At 41.1% G+C, this 17,538-nt stretch overlaps 1 protein-coding gene across 3 annotated transcripts in view; it reads left to right on the top strand.

Annotated features, from left to right (window-relative positions):
- Positions 1-2,169: 2,169 nt before the first annotated feature.
- Positions 2,170-17,538, top strand: part of TAF1B (TATA-box binding protein associated factor, RNA polymerase I subunit B) — a 59,303-nt gene continuing 43,934 nt past the window's right edge. For 2 of the 3 annotated variants that reach the window (XR_003794991.1, XM_029232606.1), the window contains exons 1-6: positions 2,182-2,242; positions 3,617-3,715; positions 7,230-7,317; positions 9,729-9,826; positions 11,535-11,630; positions 14,432-14,585. Coding sequence is in view for 2 of the 3 variants with exons in the window: in XM_029232606.1 (XP_029088439.1) it covers positions 2,225-2,242; positions 3,617-3,715; positions 7,230-7,317; positions 9,729-9,826; positions 11,535-11,630; positions 14,432-14,585 (553 nt within the window). In the remaining variant the exon portion in view is untranslated. Of the gene's footprint in view, positions 2,243-3,616; positions 3,716-7,229; positions 7,318-9,728; positions 9,827-11,534; positions 11,631-14,431; positions 14,586-17,538 lie in introns of all 3 variants that reach the window. The other variant, XM_029232605.1, reaches the window with a different exon arrangement.

The following is a 17,538-nucleotide window of genomic DNA, read 5'->3' as shown; positions in this document are numbered from 1 at the left end:
GAAAATCTGTGACTCATTTCTGTGCAACCACACGTCCAAAGCCTCAAATCAAGATATGTCATCTCTTTAAACTATTTTGCATATATGTAAAATTCTTACAAAGTCATCTATCCATTTAACAAATATTTATTGATCACATCCTATAAGCTGAGTACTGTTCTAGGCCCTGGGTATACAGCAATAAACAAAAAGACAAAACTTCCTGATGCTATGGTGCTCGTATTTTAGTTCAACATACTAACTCCAGTTTAGTTGGGCATTCAGCAGTGCCCCCTTCCCATTGTAAAATTTCAACATTTGAAATCAGGGTTTGTCTAGAAAATTAGAGGCTTATAATCAAGCTGTTCATATGACAATACTTAATGCTTTGAAGATGGGTAAGGTTTTTTGGAAAGAGTTTGAAGTTTCAGAGCTAAGCCTGGTAAATGACCTGGGTGACACAGCTGGAGAAGAGCATTTATCTAATGCCATGATTAAAATAATAAGACTGAATGCTCCACTGGACTGGGTGCCTCTTGAAGGCAAGGACTCTGTCCTGTTTATCTCTCATTTCCCAATTGCTGGCACAGTGCCTGCCACTTAGTGGGTGTTTAACGACTTTGCAAAAGAAATGAATTGACAGGTGAATAAGGAGATTTTGGTGATCTCCTCTACTCTCATGACTTTAAATACCATCTAGACAGAGATAAATCCCAAATATATATCTCCAGGCCAGAACTTGCCTCTGAATGCTAGACTGCTATATCCAATTGCCTTCTCATCCTACCTAGAGGTCTTATAAGCATCTCTAACTTCACAGGTCCAAAGTCAAATTCCTGATTCCTCCTCTACCCCCCTCCCAAACTGGTCCACCCATAGACTGCCCCTACTCTGTCAAATACAGCTTCACCCTTCCAGGTGCTCAGGACAAAAATCTTGAAGTCATCCTTGACTCCCTTCATCCTCGACAGCTGATTTGATGGGCTTCTTATCCATCAAGATATTCTTATGGTTCTACCTTCAAAATATACATTTCCAGAATCTGTCTACTTCTCACTGTCTCTGCTGCTTTTACCTGGTTCAAGCTACCAGGATTATTGTAACAGACTCCTGACTTGCCTCCCAACTTCTACGTTTGCCCCCTAGCAGTCTAGTCTCCCCACAACAGCCAAAGTAATCTGTTAAACATGTAAGATTGTGTAACTCCCCCAACGGCGTCTCTAATTTCTCCAAGTCTAAGTCCTTAGAGCTGTAATTTGCCCCTGCCTCATTTTCTACTCTCCCTTTAGCTCACTGTTCCAGCCACTCACTCGCCTCCTTGCTGATCCTTAAATAGTCTGGCATGAGGTTCAGGACTAAGGCCTTGGTACTCACTGTTCCCTCTGCCGGGAATGAGGTTCCCAACATGGTTCTTGCTCCCTTGCCTCAAAGGTCACCATCTCAGGGAGACCTTTCTTGACCACTCCATTCAAAACTGAAACCACAGTATGGCTCCCATTCTCCTTTCCTGTTTTATTTTTCTCCTTGGCACTCATGCCTGTTTAACGTACCATATATTCTCCTTATGTATTTTTGTCTCTTCCCACCAGATTATAATCTCCATAAAGGCAGGAATTTTTGTTTACTTTGTTCACTGCTTAATCCCCAAGACCTAAAACAGCGCCTGTTTAATGAAATGAAAGTGCCCAATGAAGGGACAACAATAAAGCTAAATTTAATGAGCATTTACCATGTGAGGCTCCATCGCGAGGGACCCACAGGTGATACCTAATTTTTACAGAGGAGGAAATTGAGGCACAAAGAAGCAGAAAAGCCATGATTACATACCCAGGTCTAACTCAACCACGTGTTCTTTTCTCCAGAACCCGGTGCCTCTCCTGTGCCAGAACCAGGTGGAGAGCCCCGAGCGCTCTGAGTCCACGCCACCGCTCCCCCGAGAGCAGGAGAGCTGCCGGGCCGGAACGGCTGTCGGAACAGAGACTGAATCCTCTCAGCAGTAGGCACCGCCCACTTTTTTACTGATTGGTTTTAGTTACCTCGACTAGGAAAGGGATGCTGTCTGGGGATGCAGGATTAGTGGCGCTTCATCCCAGAGCTAGCGGATGCTTTCCCGCCGCCGCAAGAAACGGAAATCCAAAGTCAGGGGTCTCGGTTTCCGCCCGGAGGGCTCTTCCCGCCGCTCCCGGAAGCTGCTCTCGCTGCCGGGGTAACGGGCGGCGGCGGCGGCGGCGGCGGCGGCGTTATTATGGACCTGGAGGAGGCGGTGAGGGGGCCGAGTGCCGCGCAGCAGGGCGGCGGGGCGGGAGGGGAGGGAGGCTGAGGAGTAGGGGTGGAGGACGCCGGATGGCTGTGGGGGCTGCCACTGGCCGAAGGGGGACGGGGGGGAAGGCTGCGGCGTGGGGACAGGGATGGGGCTGGCGGGGCTGGCGGGCCGCGTGTGCCCGCGCTTTGGGGGAAGAGGCTGGAGTTTCTGGCTGGGTGAGGTTGTGGGTGAAGGGACAGTGGGGTGTTGGTCGATGTGGGTATGTTTCGGGAGGAGGCTGAAGTTGTGGGTTTTGTGGGGTGGCCACCCACGTGTCTTATCTCTAAACGGGACCACCCAGAAGTTCCTTTTGATGCTGGAGGTTAGGCGAGGGAGGCGGGGCTTGGAACCAGAATGCCCCCAAGTAACCCCTGCTGGTGTCTCTTCGAATCTTAGCCATGGCCTGTGCAGGAATTCCAAATTCAGGTTTGGAGACACTCCAAGATTACGATAGTTATCCACATGGAGTCACTGAAAACTTGACCAACTTGTTGAAATAGATTTGGCATGCATTTTGACCCACTTCATAAAATGCCACTCTTTGATGGTGTTAGAGGAACAGTCGGTAATTAGGTCAACAATAATAAGATTTCACCCACCAGGGAGTTGCGAATGGATAATTTGGTGCCAGTCTATGTATGTACAGAAGCATTATGGTGATAGAAGGCCTTACTCATTGTAGACGCTCAATAAATGTCTACTGAATGAGGGTTAACGTCTGTAGATGCTAGGTTAATGAAATTAGCAATTAGAACTCACCATTAGCGTCGTATATAGTTATGAGTAGGGATCTTGTCTGTTTTGCTCACCCTCAAATCCCCAGCACCTAGTTAAGTGCCTAGTACATACATTATACATTATACATTATATTGCTGCGTGAACAAATCGAAACTTGAAACAACCCTAATAAAACTGTGGCTCCTTTGTGGTGGGTATGTGTTCTTAGTGTCCTGGAGGAAGTTCCAAATGGTATGCTATTTCTATTTTTTAAGTCTTCTCTATTCTTGAATCTTATCATCTTTTTCCTCACAGCATGTTCAAGGAGTTTTATTTACTCATCTTTTTTTCCCACTTTACCCCTACCACCTTGTCTTCTTTGTCTTTTTTTTTTTCACCCTCACACACTGCATATTTTAGAAACATTTCTTTAATAGTTTAATTCAGTTTCAAATGGCTCAGACTGAACTGTTCTTCTTGTTTATAGATAATCCCTCTGGTATATTTTCTATTCTCAGTGATTCTTTATTTATAGAGTAAAATTGTAGGGAACCCTCTAAGTAGAACTGCAGCATTTAGGTACAATGTATTGAATGTGGTTTTCCTTTTCTCCTACAGAAAGAGTTCAAAGACCGTTGTTCTCAGTGTGCTGCTGTCTCTTGGGGTCTCACTGATGAAGGCAAATATTATTGCACTTCTTGCCACAATGTTACAGAAGTAAGTAACAGACCTCATTTATGAATTTGCTTGTGCTTTAAAAGTTGCAGTTTCAGCCTAACATGTGGCATAGGTCCCCCCAAAACTGATCTATTTTTATTACTCAGGCAATGTCCAAATATGAAAAATGTAAGCGGTCCTCAAATGCTTACACAAGGGTTGAAGACTTTGTAAGGTAGATTTAGGATGAGCTTTTGAAATTATGTTGGGCCACATATATAAATGTTTTCCTGATTCAGACTGTGTAGTATGTATATAAGGGGAAATAATTAAAATTGCACTTACAAGATGATGCATTTATTTTTATTAGTTACCACTTATTTAAGAGTTTTTAATGTATTGTGGTAGCTTAGAGGTTTGGAAGACAGAATGTTAGAAAGACTGTTGGGAGTATGAGAAATGTGCTTCATCGTCATTATATCTTTGTACAGTGCCTTACACATTACAGAGTGTTTTCTCATCCATTAATTCATCCCCTCATAACAACCTGTGAGATGTGTATACTATTACACCTATCTGTAGATGGGGCAAGCAAGGCTCATCAGTTGAGTGAGTTTGCCATAGTCACATGGATAGAGTGCTGAGCCAGGACTTGAACCTCAGCCTTCCGACGCCAGTGGTCATTTTATTGCACCACACCTGTCTCTTAAGGTAGAGGTTGGCCTACTGTCCTGTGGAACCTTGGTAAATGAGGCTACCTTCACACTGGGAGTGCTAGGTCCTCTGGGACAGGCTAAACATGCCAGGACTCTGCTCTCTGGAAAAGGATTTGCTCAAAGTTTACAGAGCCAGGAAGGAACAGATATACTACCTTTGCCGTATAGGCCTATATAAGAAAGGTAAATTTGGGACAAATATAAGTAACTGTGTGAACTTCTTCTGGCCAGGATGGAGTAACAGGAGCCCACCTTAAACAACTAAAAGCCTGGACAAAATGTATGAAGTAAAAAATAGTTTTCTTGAGAAAAGTGGTTAATTAATTTCACTTGCAACTCAATCACCCAAGAGCTTTTCCTTGAGACAGTCTTTGTTCTTCAGTCTGCTTCCCATTTGGTCACACAGAGCATTAAGAAGATATGTACTAAAAAAAAGAAGATATGTACTCAGTCGATGAAATTGTTGATATGATGGATATGTTCATTACCTTGTTTGTGGTGATGGTCTCGTGGATATACATACATACACACGCATCAACTTGTACACTTTAAATATGTGCAGTTTGCTTTGATGTATATTGAGACATTAATAGTTTTTGCTTTTGTACCAGCAGTGCAAATGTAAACATGGTGAAGGAAGATGTGTCTAAATGGACTGTTTATCATTAGCAGATGAAGTCAGCATATACTATTTTTGGAGAAATTAAACTACATTAACTAATTGCTTTCTTTTATTTCTGTCTTTGATAATGTTTCTGTTTGTTTCTATCTGATAAAATCTGCTGCAGTCGTTTTTTAACTTGAAAGCCCCTAATGCCACTGTTTCCACATTTGAAAGATATCAGCCTGTATGGAATGACTTGTCAAGAATGTAGCATTCTTGAGGGTGGGCACCATCTTTAAACAGGCACAGAACCTGTCTCAATGCCTCCCATGTGATAGGCAGAGCTCTGTGTTGCCCAACTTAAGTGGTTTCTCTTGGCTTTATTGTCTTCATATAGAGTGTGACACAATCAGTCCTTCCTGGAGAGCAGGGGTGTGGCGTGGCGGTGTGGAAATCCAGCGGGTGGGGAATGGCCGACGAGATGGTGGTTTGCACCTGCAAAGAGTGGAGGCTGTGGCACAACTTCCCCTGTTTTTCTGCTCCTTTCATTGCCCTTCAACTTACTCTGTATATAATTCTCATGTTTTAGATACTCCACTGTCTGGAAGAAGGCCTTCTGAATTGATAAAGGAATTAGAATGTTATCTTGATTGATTTTATACAGGAAAAAAATTTTCAGGTCTTAAATCCGGCCAATTTATATTATAGACATTCTCGGAAGTATTTTGTGGGTATTTAATAAAGGTGTATGCTAGAATTGTGATCATAAGAGCAGATTTATTGTAGAAAATTTAGAAATTATGAAGATGAAAGCTAAAATTATCAGTGATCTCAACATACAACATTTCTTTTCATAGCTTCCATTTAGTCTTTTTTTTTTTCTTTTTTCTGTGTATGAGAAGGGAAAGGGGATGTGGGTGAGTACCACTGAATCTTCTGTCTTAATAAATATTGTCCTGTGTTATTCTAAACATTTGTGGACGTGTTAATTGACTGTATAAATATTCCACAATATAACTATTCAGTAATTTAATTAGTTACAGCTTCAGTTTGTATATGTAGCTTTTTCTAGCTTTTAGTTATTTCACATTTTGTCTAATCCAGATTTTAAGCCCTTTTTTTTTTTTTTCTTGCCTACTGTTTATAGGTTTTACCTGTTTTTGCTGGGTAACTGCTTTGGTGTGTATTCTGACATGTCTTATTTTCTCAGTGTGGCCAACCCAGTCCACCAGAACTGCTTTGAATGTGGTTTCTTTAACAAGAGAGGATGTATTCCAAAAATCCTGTTAGAGACATTTCTTTTGTTCTTAATGAAAGTTGAAGATAAACTTCATTCCAAATCTCTAAATTTGGACAAATATATAAATGTTCCCTATTGGTTAAAAATCTTCACCTTTTCCCCATCATTTAGACCTAATTCTTTTATATTTTGGTTGTGAGAGAACCAGAATCTTAGGTACCAGCCTTTGAGAGAACTTAGAATTGAAGACTTTGGGATGAACTGTATTCAGCGTTCAGTCATTCTAAAATCCTGTAGGTTTGATTAAGAATAAAAGTAGCACTTTTATAATTTCATAAATAAAGCTGTTTTAGAGTATTATTCAAACACATAGAAAAGTAGGATGAAACTAATCTGTATGTAGCTTAGGCATTGCTGACCACAGTGAATACAGCAGTTATTTTAATTTCAAAGTATGTTTTGGATAGAGAAAAAAGTGAATAAATTTGACTTTACGATTGGTTTCAAACAATTAAAAATTGATTTAAAATAAAAGTTTATTCATTTGACATACATTTATTTAGTGTTTACTGTGTTCCTGGCACAGTTTTAGGTACTGAGAAATTTTGAATCAGAAAGCAATATAGGGCTTCCCTGGTGGCGCAGTGGTTGAGAGTCCGCCTGCCGATGCAGGGGACACGGGTTCGTGCCCCGGTCCGGGAAGATCCCACATGCCGTGAAGTGGCTCGGCCCGTGAGCCGTGGCCGCTGAGCCTGCGCGTCCGGAGCCTGTGCTCCGCAACGGGAGAGGCCACAACAGTGAGAGGCCCGCGTACTGCAAAAAAAAAAAAAAGCAATATAAAGGCTAACCAGAATGTTACACTTTGTCTAATTTCCCCAAAATATTACCATCATTGGTCCTGGCACTCACAATCTGGTTTATTATACATCCCAGAGCATGCTTGGCAGTACAGTTAAGGAGATGTAAAACTATATTTTTATGGTCTTTTTAATGGTCTGCTTCTATTTCCTGCAGAGATCTAGGGAAGTTATAAACACTGGGGCTATTCCTAATACTAAAATACAAGCCATCAACCGGGGACTTAAAAGAAAACGAAAACTTGGTAAGCTCTTTCTTCACATGTGCTTAGCATTTTTCAGTCATGTTTTCACTTTCATGATTTGGGGATGTGGAATGGAATTTTAAATAGATTCTAAAGAAGTTGCCAGAATTTTAAGCAGGCAATCCAAAGTAGAATTAGAGTGGATAATTGTTGATGGTAAAATGGGAAGCAGATGTCTTAAAACATGTCCATTTTTTATTCTGCTTATTGTTAATGACTTGATTTTCCAGTGGAGCAACTATTATGCCAAAAATAATCTTAGCAAATGTAGCATATTTCTTTTTGTGTGTTGGTATATGTTTTTCTGTTTTATATCTGTTATCTATTTTATGATTTTCTGTGCTTTTAAAGAAAAATGCTTATTTTCTGAAATGAATCAGCTGTGGAGTTGTCAGGTTAGGCAAGTTAAACATGATATTCAGCTTTCAGAAATCCATTTCTCACACTGAATTTTGAACACACCCTTTTAAAATAGGGAAAATTATTTTCCCTTAAAATAAGCTCAGCATGGGTGTGCTTTGAAAAGTACTCTATTTCATTAATCCAGTGAGTACATAATAATTAACCATTATTGAGAAGAATCTGGGGTTAAGTTTAGCTGATGCTTTTTATTTCTGTGACTAATTGCCTAGGGCCAGATTCTCAGGTTTGAAACTAGGCTAATGGTAATGGTGGACTCTTCTATCTGAGGTAGCTTTAAGGATACACACATGAAATGTATTATATATATAAATGTTAATGAAATATCTATATGAAATACATTGCTGTTCTTAGATGAATAACAGACTGCCAAAATGCCAACTCATGTTCCTGTTTAACCTTTAGTAGTGACTATTTTTATTAGGCTAAACCTGATTAATTTTAATTAAATTTTATTAGAGTAAAACCTGATTAATTTGGACTTGACCTATCTAATAGTTAAAATTGTATTTTTTTTTGTGTGTGTGTGTTTTTTTTTTTTTTGCGGTACGCGGGCCTCTCACTGTTGTGGCCTCTCGCGTTGCGGAGCACTGCCTCTGGATGTGCAGGCTCAGCGGCCATGGCTCACGGGCCCAGCCGCTCCGCGGCATGTGGGATCTTCCCAGACCGGGGCACGAACCCGCGTCCCCTGCATCAGCAGGCGGACTCTCAACCACTGCGCCACCAGGGAAGCTCTAAAATTGTATATTTTAAACTTAAATTGCTGAAGGAACGTCAGATGCTTCAAATTAAATGTTGAGTCTTATATTCAACCTCTTTGTCCTTAGCTGCTTCTTCATCTGTAAAGTGAGAATGTAATACTGTTTATTATATAGAATAGGAGCCCAGACTGAGAATTTAAAATACGACTTTATCAGTTTGTCAGAGCAGTGCGCAGGAAGGAGAGAGCACACATGGATAGAGCTTGGAGAGTTTAAACTCCCTCACCTTCGGAAAGCGTCAAAATTACAGGCTTCCAATTTTACTCCTATACAAGCTAAGACCCTTTCCAGAAAGTGCGTTAGTCAGCAGGGGTGGGGAGGCCTTGTGACATTTGAGGTAAGGGAGGGTCATAGGAGTCCTGTGACATTCTGAGGGGAGAGAACCTCTTGGAGTCATGGTAACAGACTTCAGAAGCTGTGTGCTCATAACATATTTTTCAAGGAGTTACAGTATTTGTCCAGTAGAGAGGGGTAAAACGTAAGGGTCTTAACAGATTTTAACATTCTCTTCAACTGGTAGTTTTATTTAAACATGTAGCTTTGTCCATTGCAGTGGCAGTTCTCGTCACAATCTCTTAAGGTTGTTTTGAGGTTGGAAGAAAATAACCTACTTAAAATACCTGGTAACTAGGCTGAGCTCAATAAATCTTAGTTTCCTTGCTTTCAGTTTCACCCAAGAACCTAGAACCATCTTGAGAAAAGGAGAATGCCGTTGAGCAGTTTATTTTCTTTGTATATTCTTATTGCCCTTTCCTGCGATCTTGGAGCTTCACATCTTCACTTTTGTTCGTTCATTCTCCAAATACTCATTGTTCCCTTTCCATGTGAGTTGGAACAGAGGAGTCATACAAGCAGTGGCTGAGTGTTGAGTATCCTTTCATTTAGGATTCTGCTGGGCATTGTTCAGTACAGTATACATTTATAAAACTTATTTCATTTTTTTAATGTGGTGACTGTTCATTTTTCTGTCTCTGAACATTAACATTTCAGAAAAACTATAGATAATTTAAAATATTTAAAATCTGATAAATTATAAAAATGTTGTTCAGCTTTAGCATTTATGTACAGATTTGCCAGATGGGAAGCAAGAGAGTATAAGAATGGAAACTCTACTCAGGGGTACGAAAAAATTCCAGTTGAAGTGTATAAAACACAATTGTAACTATGTAGCAGCACTACATTTAGTAAGTTAGGAATGCAAATATCTGAAACCTGTCATTTGTCATTTAGAGAAAGGCTGGGATTGGTATGTGTGCGAAGGTTTTCAGCACATACTTTATCAACAAGCAAAAGCCTTACAGACCCTTGGAGTAGGCCCAGAGTTAAAGGTAAGTCCATGTGTGCCTAGATGTTAGCTTTACATTTTGTTGTTTGAAGAACAGTAGACTTAGAGTGATACTAAGGAGGGCTACCAGTAATAACATTAGGCCTACTAGAAAGAATCATTTTTCTGATGATTTTGCTTTAATCCTTTTACTAGACCAGCAATTCCTAAAGTGTGTTCTACAGGATAGAAATAAGTAATACGTCCAAAGGAAAATAAGGTTTTAGTCTTCAGGTATTTAGGAAACACTGGGTTAAAGTAAAACAAATAACTTTGCCCACTTATTGGTGCCTTTTATGTGTTAGTGTGCTTTTTAATTTCCTAGGGGATGTAGTATGCAGTATTCACAATTTGAGAGCAAAATCCTTTGGCATGTATACGTGTGGGTAGCATCCATCGGGACTTGAGTTCCAGAGAATGCACTTTGTGGAGTGATACATTAAACCAGTGGTTTTTAAACTTGAGTGTGTGTGTATCAGAATCACCTAAAAGGCTTGTTAAAACACAGATCACTTGACCTCATTCCAGAGGTTCTGATTAAGTAGGTCTGGAGTAGCGCCCAAGAATTTGCAGTTCTAACAAGTTTCCAGATGACAGTGATGCTGCTGGATTCAGCTTAGCTGGAGAGAGGGTTTCATGCATATGTGGAGTGAGTAAACACGACAGTATATAGCAGTATGCTCATAAATGAAAATAAGAGCAAAAAGAAAAGGGAGAAAGCTCAGTGTCTCCTGAAGTCACCAAGAAGAGATTCGTAAAGTAGCCTTTGCTGTTCAAACCAGTGTCTGCAGCAGGCTGGCAGGATGACCCGTAGGCCAGTGCATGGCCTAAGTGGACTCTGAGCCTTACCCGTGACAGTCACTGCGTCAGGTAAGATTACTGGTAGTCTGGGCTTTGTGAATCTGGTTTCTCCTTGCAGTCATCCTGTGTATAAGTGTTTTTCAGTAAGTGGTTTCTATTAGTTACACCAACTAGCTTCAGTAGGGTTTATACCTGTGTAGCCTTCTACCTGCTTCATCGGGATTAATCCTGAAAACAGTTTCTCTGAAATTAACCCATGAGTATAACTGTTTAGACCTGACCAGTTAAATGGCACAGCCAGAACACAGGCTCTGGAATCAGGACTGACTCCAAATCCCATTCATGGCTTTTCTACTTATTGGCTAGGTCATTTTGGCAAAGTTACTCAGTTTCTTCAGTGGTAAAATAAGAGATAGTAGCTATCTTGCAGGATTGTGTTAAAGCTTATGGATGCCTTGTACCTAGCAGGTAGGTGATGAATAAATGGAAAAATTGTTTTGTTTGTTTGTTTTGTTTTACTTTCACTTGGACGAGGGTGGGGACAGTAAGAGGGAGGGGTGTCAATAGGTCACTGGACCCAGTAGCAGCTTTGCCCCTAACTGGAAGTGTAGTCACATGTAAATTACTTTCTTTCTCTGAATCTTAATTTGCTTAACTTGTCAAAGGAAGGGATTCGACTAGGTGACTATATGGAACTAAAATCTAAGATTAAGAAGAATTTATTCCATGCTTCCTGTATACCTGACATTGAAATGATCATTCTTCTTAAGGAAATTTAGGTAAGAAAGGTAAGAATACATATAGATGGAAGCAGTATGTAAAGTACAGGAGAGCAGCGATTCTGTGGTGTAGATGTGCCAGTATATTTTTCATCATAACCTGAAGCACCACTCATTTCCCTTCTACCTTAGAATGAAGTTTTACATAATTTTTGGAAGCGCTACCTTCAGAAGAGCAAGCAGGCATATTGTAAAAACCCAGTTTATACCAGTAGAAGGAAAACTACGGTAAGTCACAGATCTGAAAAGTGGGACCAGAAAACATGTCTAGTGAAAGGTAGAGATGAAGATGAGGTTCAGCCTTACCTGGGTTTATGATGCTTGTCAGAGGGTTTTCAGTGAAGAGGTTTCCTTTACAGTCCAGAAGGACAGGGTCACTGATCTAAACACTGACCCCAAATAAGACATTGATGTCTTATTTGACCAGTTGAAAACAAAGAAATTTGTGGTTAAGTTTCTAAATAGAAGCTTAAGGAATTTCTACCATTGTGCTATTAAAAGCTCTTTTGCATATATTATTCTTTCTGCTTGGAACACCTACTTCCTTTACTTGGTGTTTCAAGATTCAGCTCAGTTATCATCTGGGTGTTTCACCACCCACCCCCATCCGTCACAGCAGTTAGATTTTTAGCAGTTTGCTATTAGTGCTTTGTAAGTGTGCCATGGATCATTTTATCTGGGGTAGGGGAGGATTCCACTGCTGAGAAATGTGGGTTTGGTAAGCTTTGATGTGTTTTATGTGTGATACTTACTCTCCAGGGCTGGGAAGAGATTCTGAATCTATTTGACAGGCTTTTGTTAAGAGCTTAGAAACTTGGCCCAGTGTTTCCTTCTTTGGTTGGGGTCTCGTAGGTTCCACATGCAGAATTTAGTGACCCAGCAGTGAAAGAAATAGGTCCTAAGAACAAGAAGTTTAGAAATAGCAGGTGGGGGCTTCCCTGGTGGCGCAGTGGTTAAGAATCCGCCTGCCAGTGCAGGGGTCATGGGTTCAAGCCCTGGTCCGGGAATATCCCACATGCCGTGGAGCAGCTAAGCCCGTGTGCCACAGCTGCTGAGCCTGTGCTCTAGAGCCCACGAGCCACAACTACTGAGCCTGCGTGCCGCAACTGCTGGAGCCTGCCCGCCTAGGGCCCGTGCTCCGCAACGAGAGAGGTCACCACAACGAGAGGCCCACGCACTGCAACGAGGAGGGGCCCCCACTCGCTGCAACTAGAGAAAGCCCGCGCACAGCAACGAAGGCCCAATGCAGCCAAAAATAAAATAAATAAAAAAGAAAAGAAGTAGCAGGTGGAGCAGGAATAATGATAGTTCAGTTTTGGGCATAAATTTGAGACAGCTTTTGGACATCCAAGAGGAAATGTCACGTCCTCAGCTATACAGATCTTCAGCTCAGAGGAGAGGTCTGGGCTGGAGATGTAAATTTAGAAGCTGGCAGCTTACACTATAATCAAAACTAAAATGCCATTGTTTGTAAGATGCACCATTATTTTAAGTACTTCCAAGAAAAGATAATGCTGCAAATTAAATCATGACATGCCCCTGATTGTAAGACACATCCTGATTTCAGGGATGTTAGAATGCGGAGACATGGGAGTGCATTTTAGAGTTGAAAGCAATATATGTAGTGAATGGTATTTAAAACCACAAGACCAGATGACATCCCTGAGGAGTGAAGACAGAGAAGATGACCAAGAGCTGAGCTCTGGGCCACCCTAGGGTTAAGGTGTCTGGGATAAAAGAGGGAGGAATCAGCAAAGAAGCCTGAGGAGCCACTGGTGAGGCGGGAGGAAAGCCTAGGGAGTGAAGGGGGCATTCTAGAAACCAAGGGACAGAGTGTTTCAAGAGGAGGGGAGTGATCCACTGGGAGAAATGCTGCCTCCAGCTCAGGAAGGGAGAGGGCTGACAGTCGAAGAGCGGAGCAGTGGGATCAAAACTCCGCCTGGAATGGGGGACGGAGAGGAGAGGAATTGGAGCCAGCGAGTCTGGACAGCTCTCTCTGGGCACTTTGCTGCGAAGAAGTACAGAGAAATCGCCTTGTAGCTGGAGTCAAGGGGAATTTTTTTCTTCAAGTGGAATTCATGATGGTGCACTGATAGGAATGATACAGGAGAAAGAAGAAATTCTTGATGGAGAACGAATAGAAGTGAATGCTAACCTTTGAGTAGAAAGTGGGTGGGATCGAGTGCACAAAGGGAGACACTGGCTTTAGAGAGGAGCGTGGAGAGCACACCAGAAGAATCCGACGGAGGGCAGAGCGCGTGGTGGAGCTGCCGGCAGACGGTTGCCTGCGGGAGCCTGTGGACGTTTCCTCAGGATTGCTTCGGTTTTCTCAGTCTCCGCTTATCAGCCAGCTTTATGGTTGCCTGGCCCCTCGTGGGCTCTCCTGTCGGAGGGGATGTGCTTGACAGAACACACAAGCATTATCCTGTCCCTGATTTTTTTTGTCTCATTCTCTCGTGATTTTCTTTAACATGAGCTTTATCTCCTCATAATAAGATCGTTTCTTGGCCTGCGTGGTTGAGAGCATGGCTTTTTGACTGTGATCAGTTCCCCAAGGTAATGTCAGTCAGTGAGGCCTTTAGGTAGCCAGCCCGCTGAACTTTCTTAGGGACACTCTGACCACCATTCCAACAATACATGTGTGAAAAATTAAACAAGGGTAAGAGATAGTATATCCTTGTCAAGGCTTAGTGTGCCTGGAGTCATTATTGACACTTGATGTTTTTATTGGTGTTGATACTAGAGCTGCAAGAGAGGTGTTAGTTACAGAGAGAAGGAGGCCTGACATGTCTGCCTGTTTCCTTGCTCATGCTTGACTGAAGCCCTTCTCCAAGAAGCGTTGCCGGGAGGTGCTGGGGAGCACGTGTGGAAGTCGGGCTCTTCCGGTCGCGGGGACTGGGCGGACGGCTGCAGGTCTCTAGAGGGGTCCTTTTCTGGTGTTTGTGATGCTCAGGAATTGGTGATGTTTGTGGAAATTAATTATGTTGTAAATTCCTGTAAAATCATAATTTATACATTTTACAAAATAGGTATTAGAAGATAATCCAAGTCATTCAGACTGGGACAGTGAGCCTGAGCTGCTGAGTGACCTGAGCTGTCCTTCTTTTGTTGAAAGTGGAGCAGAATCTCAGCCTGATGTCCACACTCAAAAGCCTTTCCCCATCATCAAAGCATCACAATCAGGTAAAATGAGAATCAAACTAGCTGGCAATGCATCTTAAAAATAGTCTAATCTCTTCATATTCCAAGGAGGGAAACTTGGCCTAGCGAGGAAGAATGACTTGTTGAATCATATGGCAAGGAGAAAGGTAAACTAAATGAAATCTTAGTGCAATTTTTAAAAAGGTACATCGTCTCTACATGAGTTTTTTGGTGTGATTTTTAAAGGGAGCTAAACAGTAAGTAGATCCACAAAGGATGCTAGCTCTGTAAAGATAGGTATGGGCTCAGAATTTTCAGAGAAAAGTTGCAGCAGAGAAATGGCAGAACTTAGCCATAAGGTAAGATAGACAAGAGTCAGAGATAAGTCGTCCAATTTCTCAGCATAGCAGGCTGAATAAAACGTACCATATTACGTGTGTGTATACATGTGTCTTACCTGCTGATTTAATTCCATAATTTAAAGTAGATAAGAAATATATTTAAGGTTACAGATATAGACCTCCTGAAAGCATTTATTCATGATATTAGTTTCCACACTCCTTTAAAAAAAAAAAAGTGGAAAACAGAGCTCAAAGAACAGACCAAGAATTTATTATAGATTGCTAGAATCTTGATGTGTGCTGATAGAATTCTTTGAGAGATAGCTTCCAAAACCTCTGGTGTTAGGGATTGTTGAAATCTGCATTAAGCATGGTTATATAAAATTTTCAACAAAACACTTCAGAAGTATGGAGTGCTTATTTGCAAGCCCCTTGCCCTCCAAAGATTAAAAATTCCTATTATCAGCATATCCTCATTTCTTTTGTTTTGTTTTGTTTTGTCTGGTTTTTTCAGCATATCTACACTTCTTGTTGGGCTGCACAATGACACAGATATCAGTTAAGTTACATTTTGTGTCCAAAGAAGTTAGAATCCTAGGACAATTGGGCAGCATGGAGTCTCTGGAGTTTCCTTCTCCATGCTTTCAGGCAAGCCTCGCTCAGATAGTCCCAGAGGACTACAACTCTAAACCATCCAAGCCTTTTATTTATTTTTAAAAATATATTTATTTATTTGGTTTCTTTGTTTATTTTGGCTGTGCTGGGTCTTAGTTGCAGCACGCAGAATCTTCGTTGCGGCATGCAGACTCTCAGTTGTGGCATGCATGCAGGATCTGGTTCCCTGACCGGGGATCAAACCCAGGCCCCCTGCATTGGGCGTGCAGAGTCTTACCCACTGGACCACCAGGAAAGTACCCCCATCCAAGCCTTTTAAAGAAAGCATCGTGATTATTTACCTATGTTAGGGGGTTTTGCTTGCATGTTTGTTTTTTAGTAAATGGTGATCCTTAGAGCCTTATTTTCATTTTTACATTAAGTGTAACTATTCAGACAACTCTTATTACAAAACTATAAAATGGAGGTATTCATGGGAATTCCCTGGTGGTCCAGTGGTTAGGATTTCACTGCCGGGGCCCGGGTTCAATTCCTGGTCGGGGCACTAAGATCCCACAAGCTGTGCGGTGCAGCCAAAGAAATGCAGATATTCATAAAGAAAATAAAATCACCAGTTATTTTATCACCCCAGAATAACCACTGCCACTGTATGCTACTATACTCCAAAAGGTTTTTTGTTTTTGTTTTTTTAAATTGGAGTATAATTGCTTTACAATGTTGTGTTAGTTTCTGTTGTACAACAAAGTGAATCAGCCATATGCATACATATGTCCCCATATCCCCTCCCTCTTGAGCCTCCCTCCCACCCTCCCTATCTCACCCCTCTAGGTGGTCACAAAGCACTGAGCTGATCTCCCTGTGCTATGCAGCTGCTTCCCACTAGCTATCTATTTTACATTTGGTAGTGTATATATGTCCATGCCACTCTCTCACTTCGTCCCAGCTCAGGTTTTTTATTCATGTATATATAGAGAGAAAGGGAAAGAGTTTTATTATTTTGTTTCGCAAAAATGTGAGCTATTTCATCATTCTTTAAATTTTTTAAATCAGAATTCTACATGCATGTTAATTCAAATAAATTTATGACTTGTTATAATAAATTACAAAAATAACAAATAAAAATAAATTGCAGTCCATTGTCTCCCTGAAATGTCCTGTTTCCAAGAGGCATTCATTTTCAACTCTCTTGCAACCTGCGTATCCCTATCGCATGCTTCTAGTACTACATCTTGATTTCCGGTTTTGGACATTAGCGATTAAATTCCCACTATGGAAGATGAAGCCTTAGCTCTTTCACTCATCCTTCACTGCCCCCCTCCCCATGTAGTTACCAACACACAATTATGAATTTATCATTCTCTGTCTTTCCAATATAATTTTTTACTGGATCAATTTTTGGTGCTTAAATTGTAAGTGTATAAATGCTAGTCAGAACTGAACCACATAGCTTACTATGATTACTTTTTCTGTATATCTTTTGGTTTTTCCAGAGTTGATAATTGTCTTGTTATTTGTTTAGTTTTCTATTTATTTATTACTAATCCATAATTTATTACTAATGTATCTCCACACTTGCCCTCAGTTCTGAAAATCTCTCAATTCCTTAGATATTCTGTCAATTTCATCTTCTGTAATAGACTTTCTGGAGCTTCTGAGCTGCTCTGATCTAGAATGACGTATTTCTAGACCTGTGTCCCAGCTGTCTCTGGGATCTCTTTACCACCATTCCAAGGATTCTGTCGCCTCTCTCTTGTTAAATTTCTTATTTCCTTGATCTCGCTTCATCTTCCCTCTTGGTTCACGCCCTCATTTTCGTGGAGCATCTTTTCTTATTTTGCTGAGGATAGTAATATTATTTCCCACAGATTTGAAAATTTGTTTTGGCCTTTTGCCTGTTTATATTAGAGGATTTCTTCAAGTGTTTAGCAAGCCTAATAGTCCTGTTTAAGAATGGAGATTGAAAAGTTGATTGAAACTTTCTACCCATGATTAATCTTGTCAGCTCTGCTCCGGTTTATTTTCTTAGTGAACCTTCAGCA

Source organism: Monodon monoceros, unplaced genomic scaffold, assembly GCF_005190385.1.
Source record: "Monodon monoceros isolate NGI ecotype Baffin Bay Population unplaced genomic scaffold, NGI_Narwhal_1 Super_Scaffold_19, whole genome shotgun sequence".
NCBI lineage: Eukaryota > Metazoa > Chordata > Mammalia > Artiodactyla > Monodontidae > Monodon > Monodon monoceros.
Note: the sequence above shows the minus strand (reverse complement) of the source record. Positions and strands in the feature narration are given on the sequence as shown.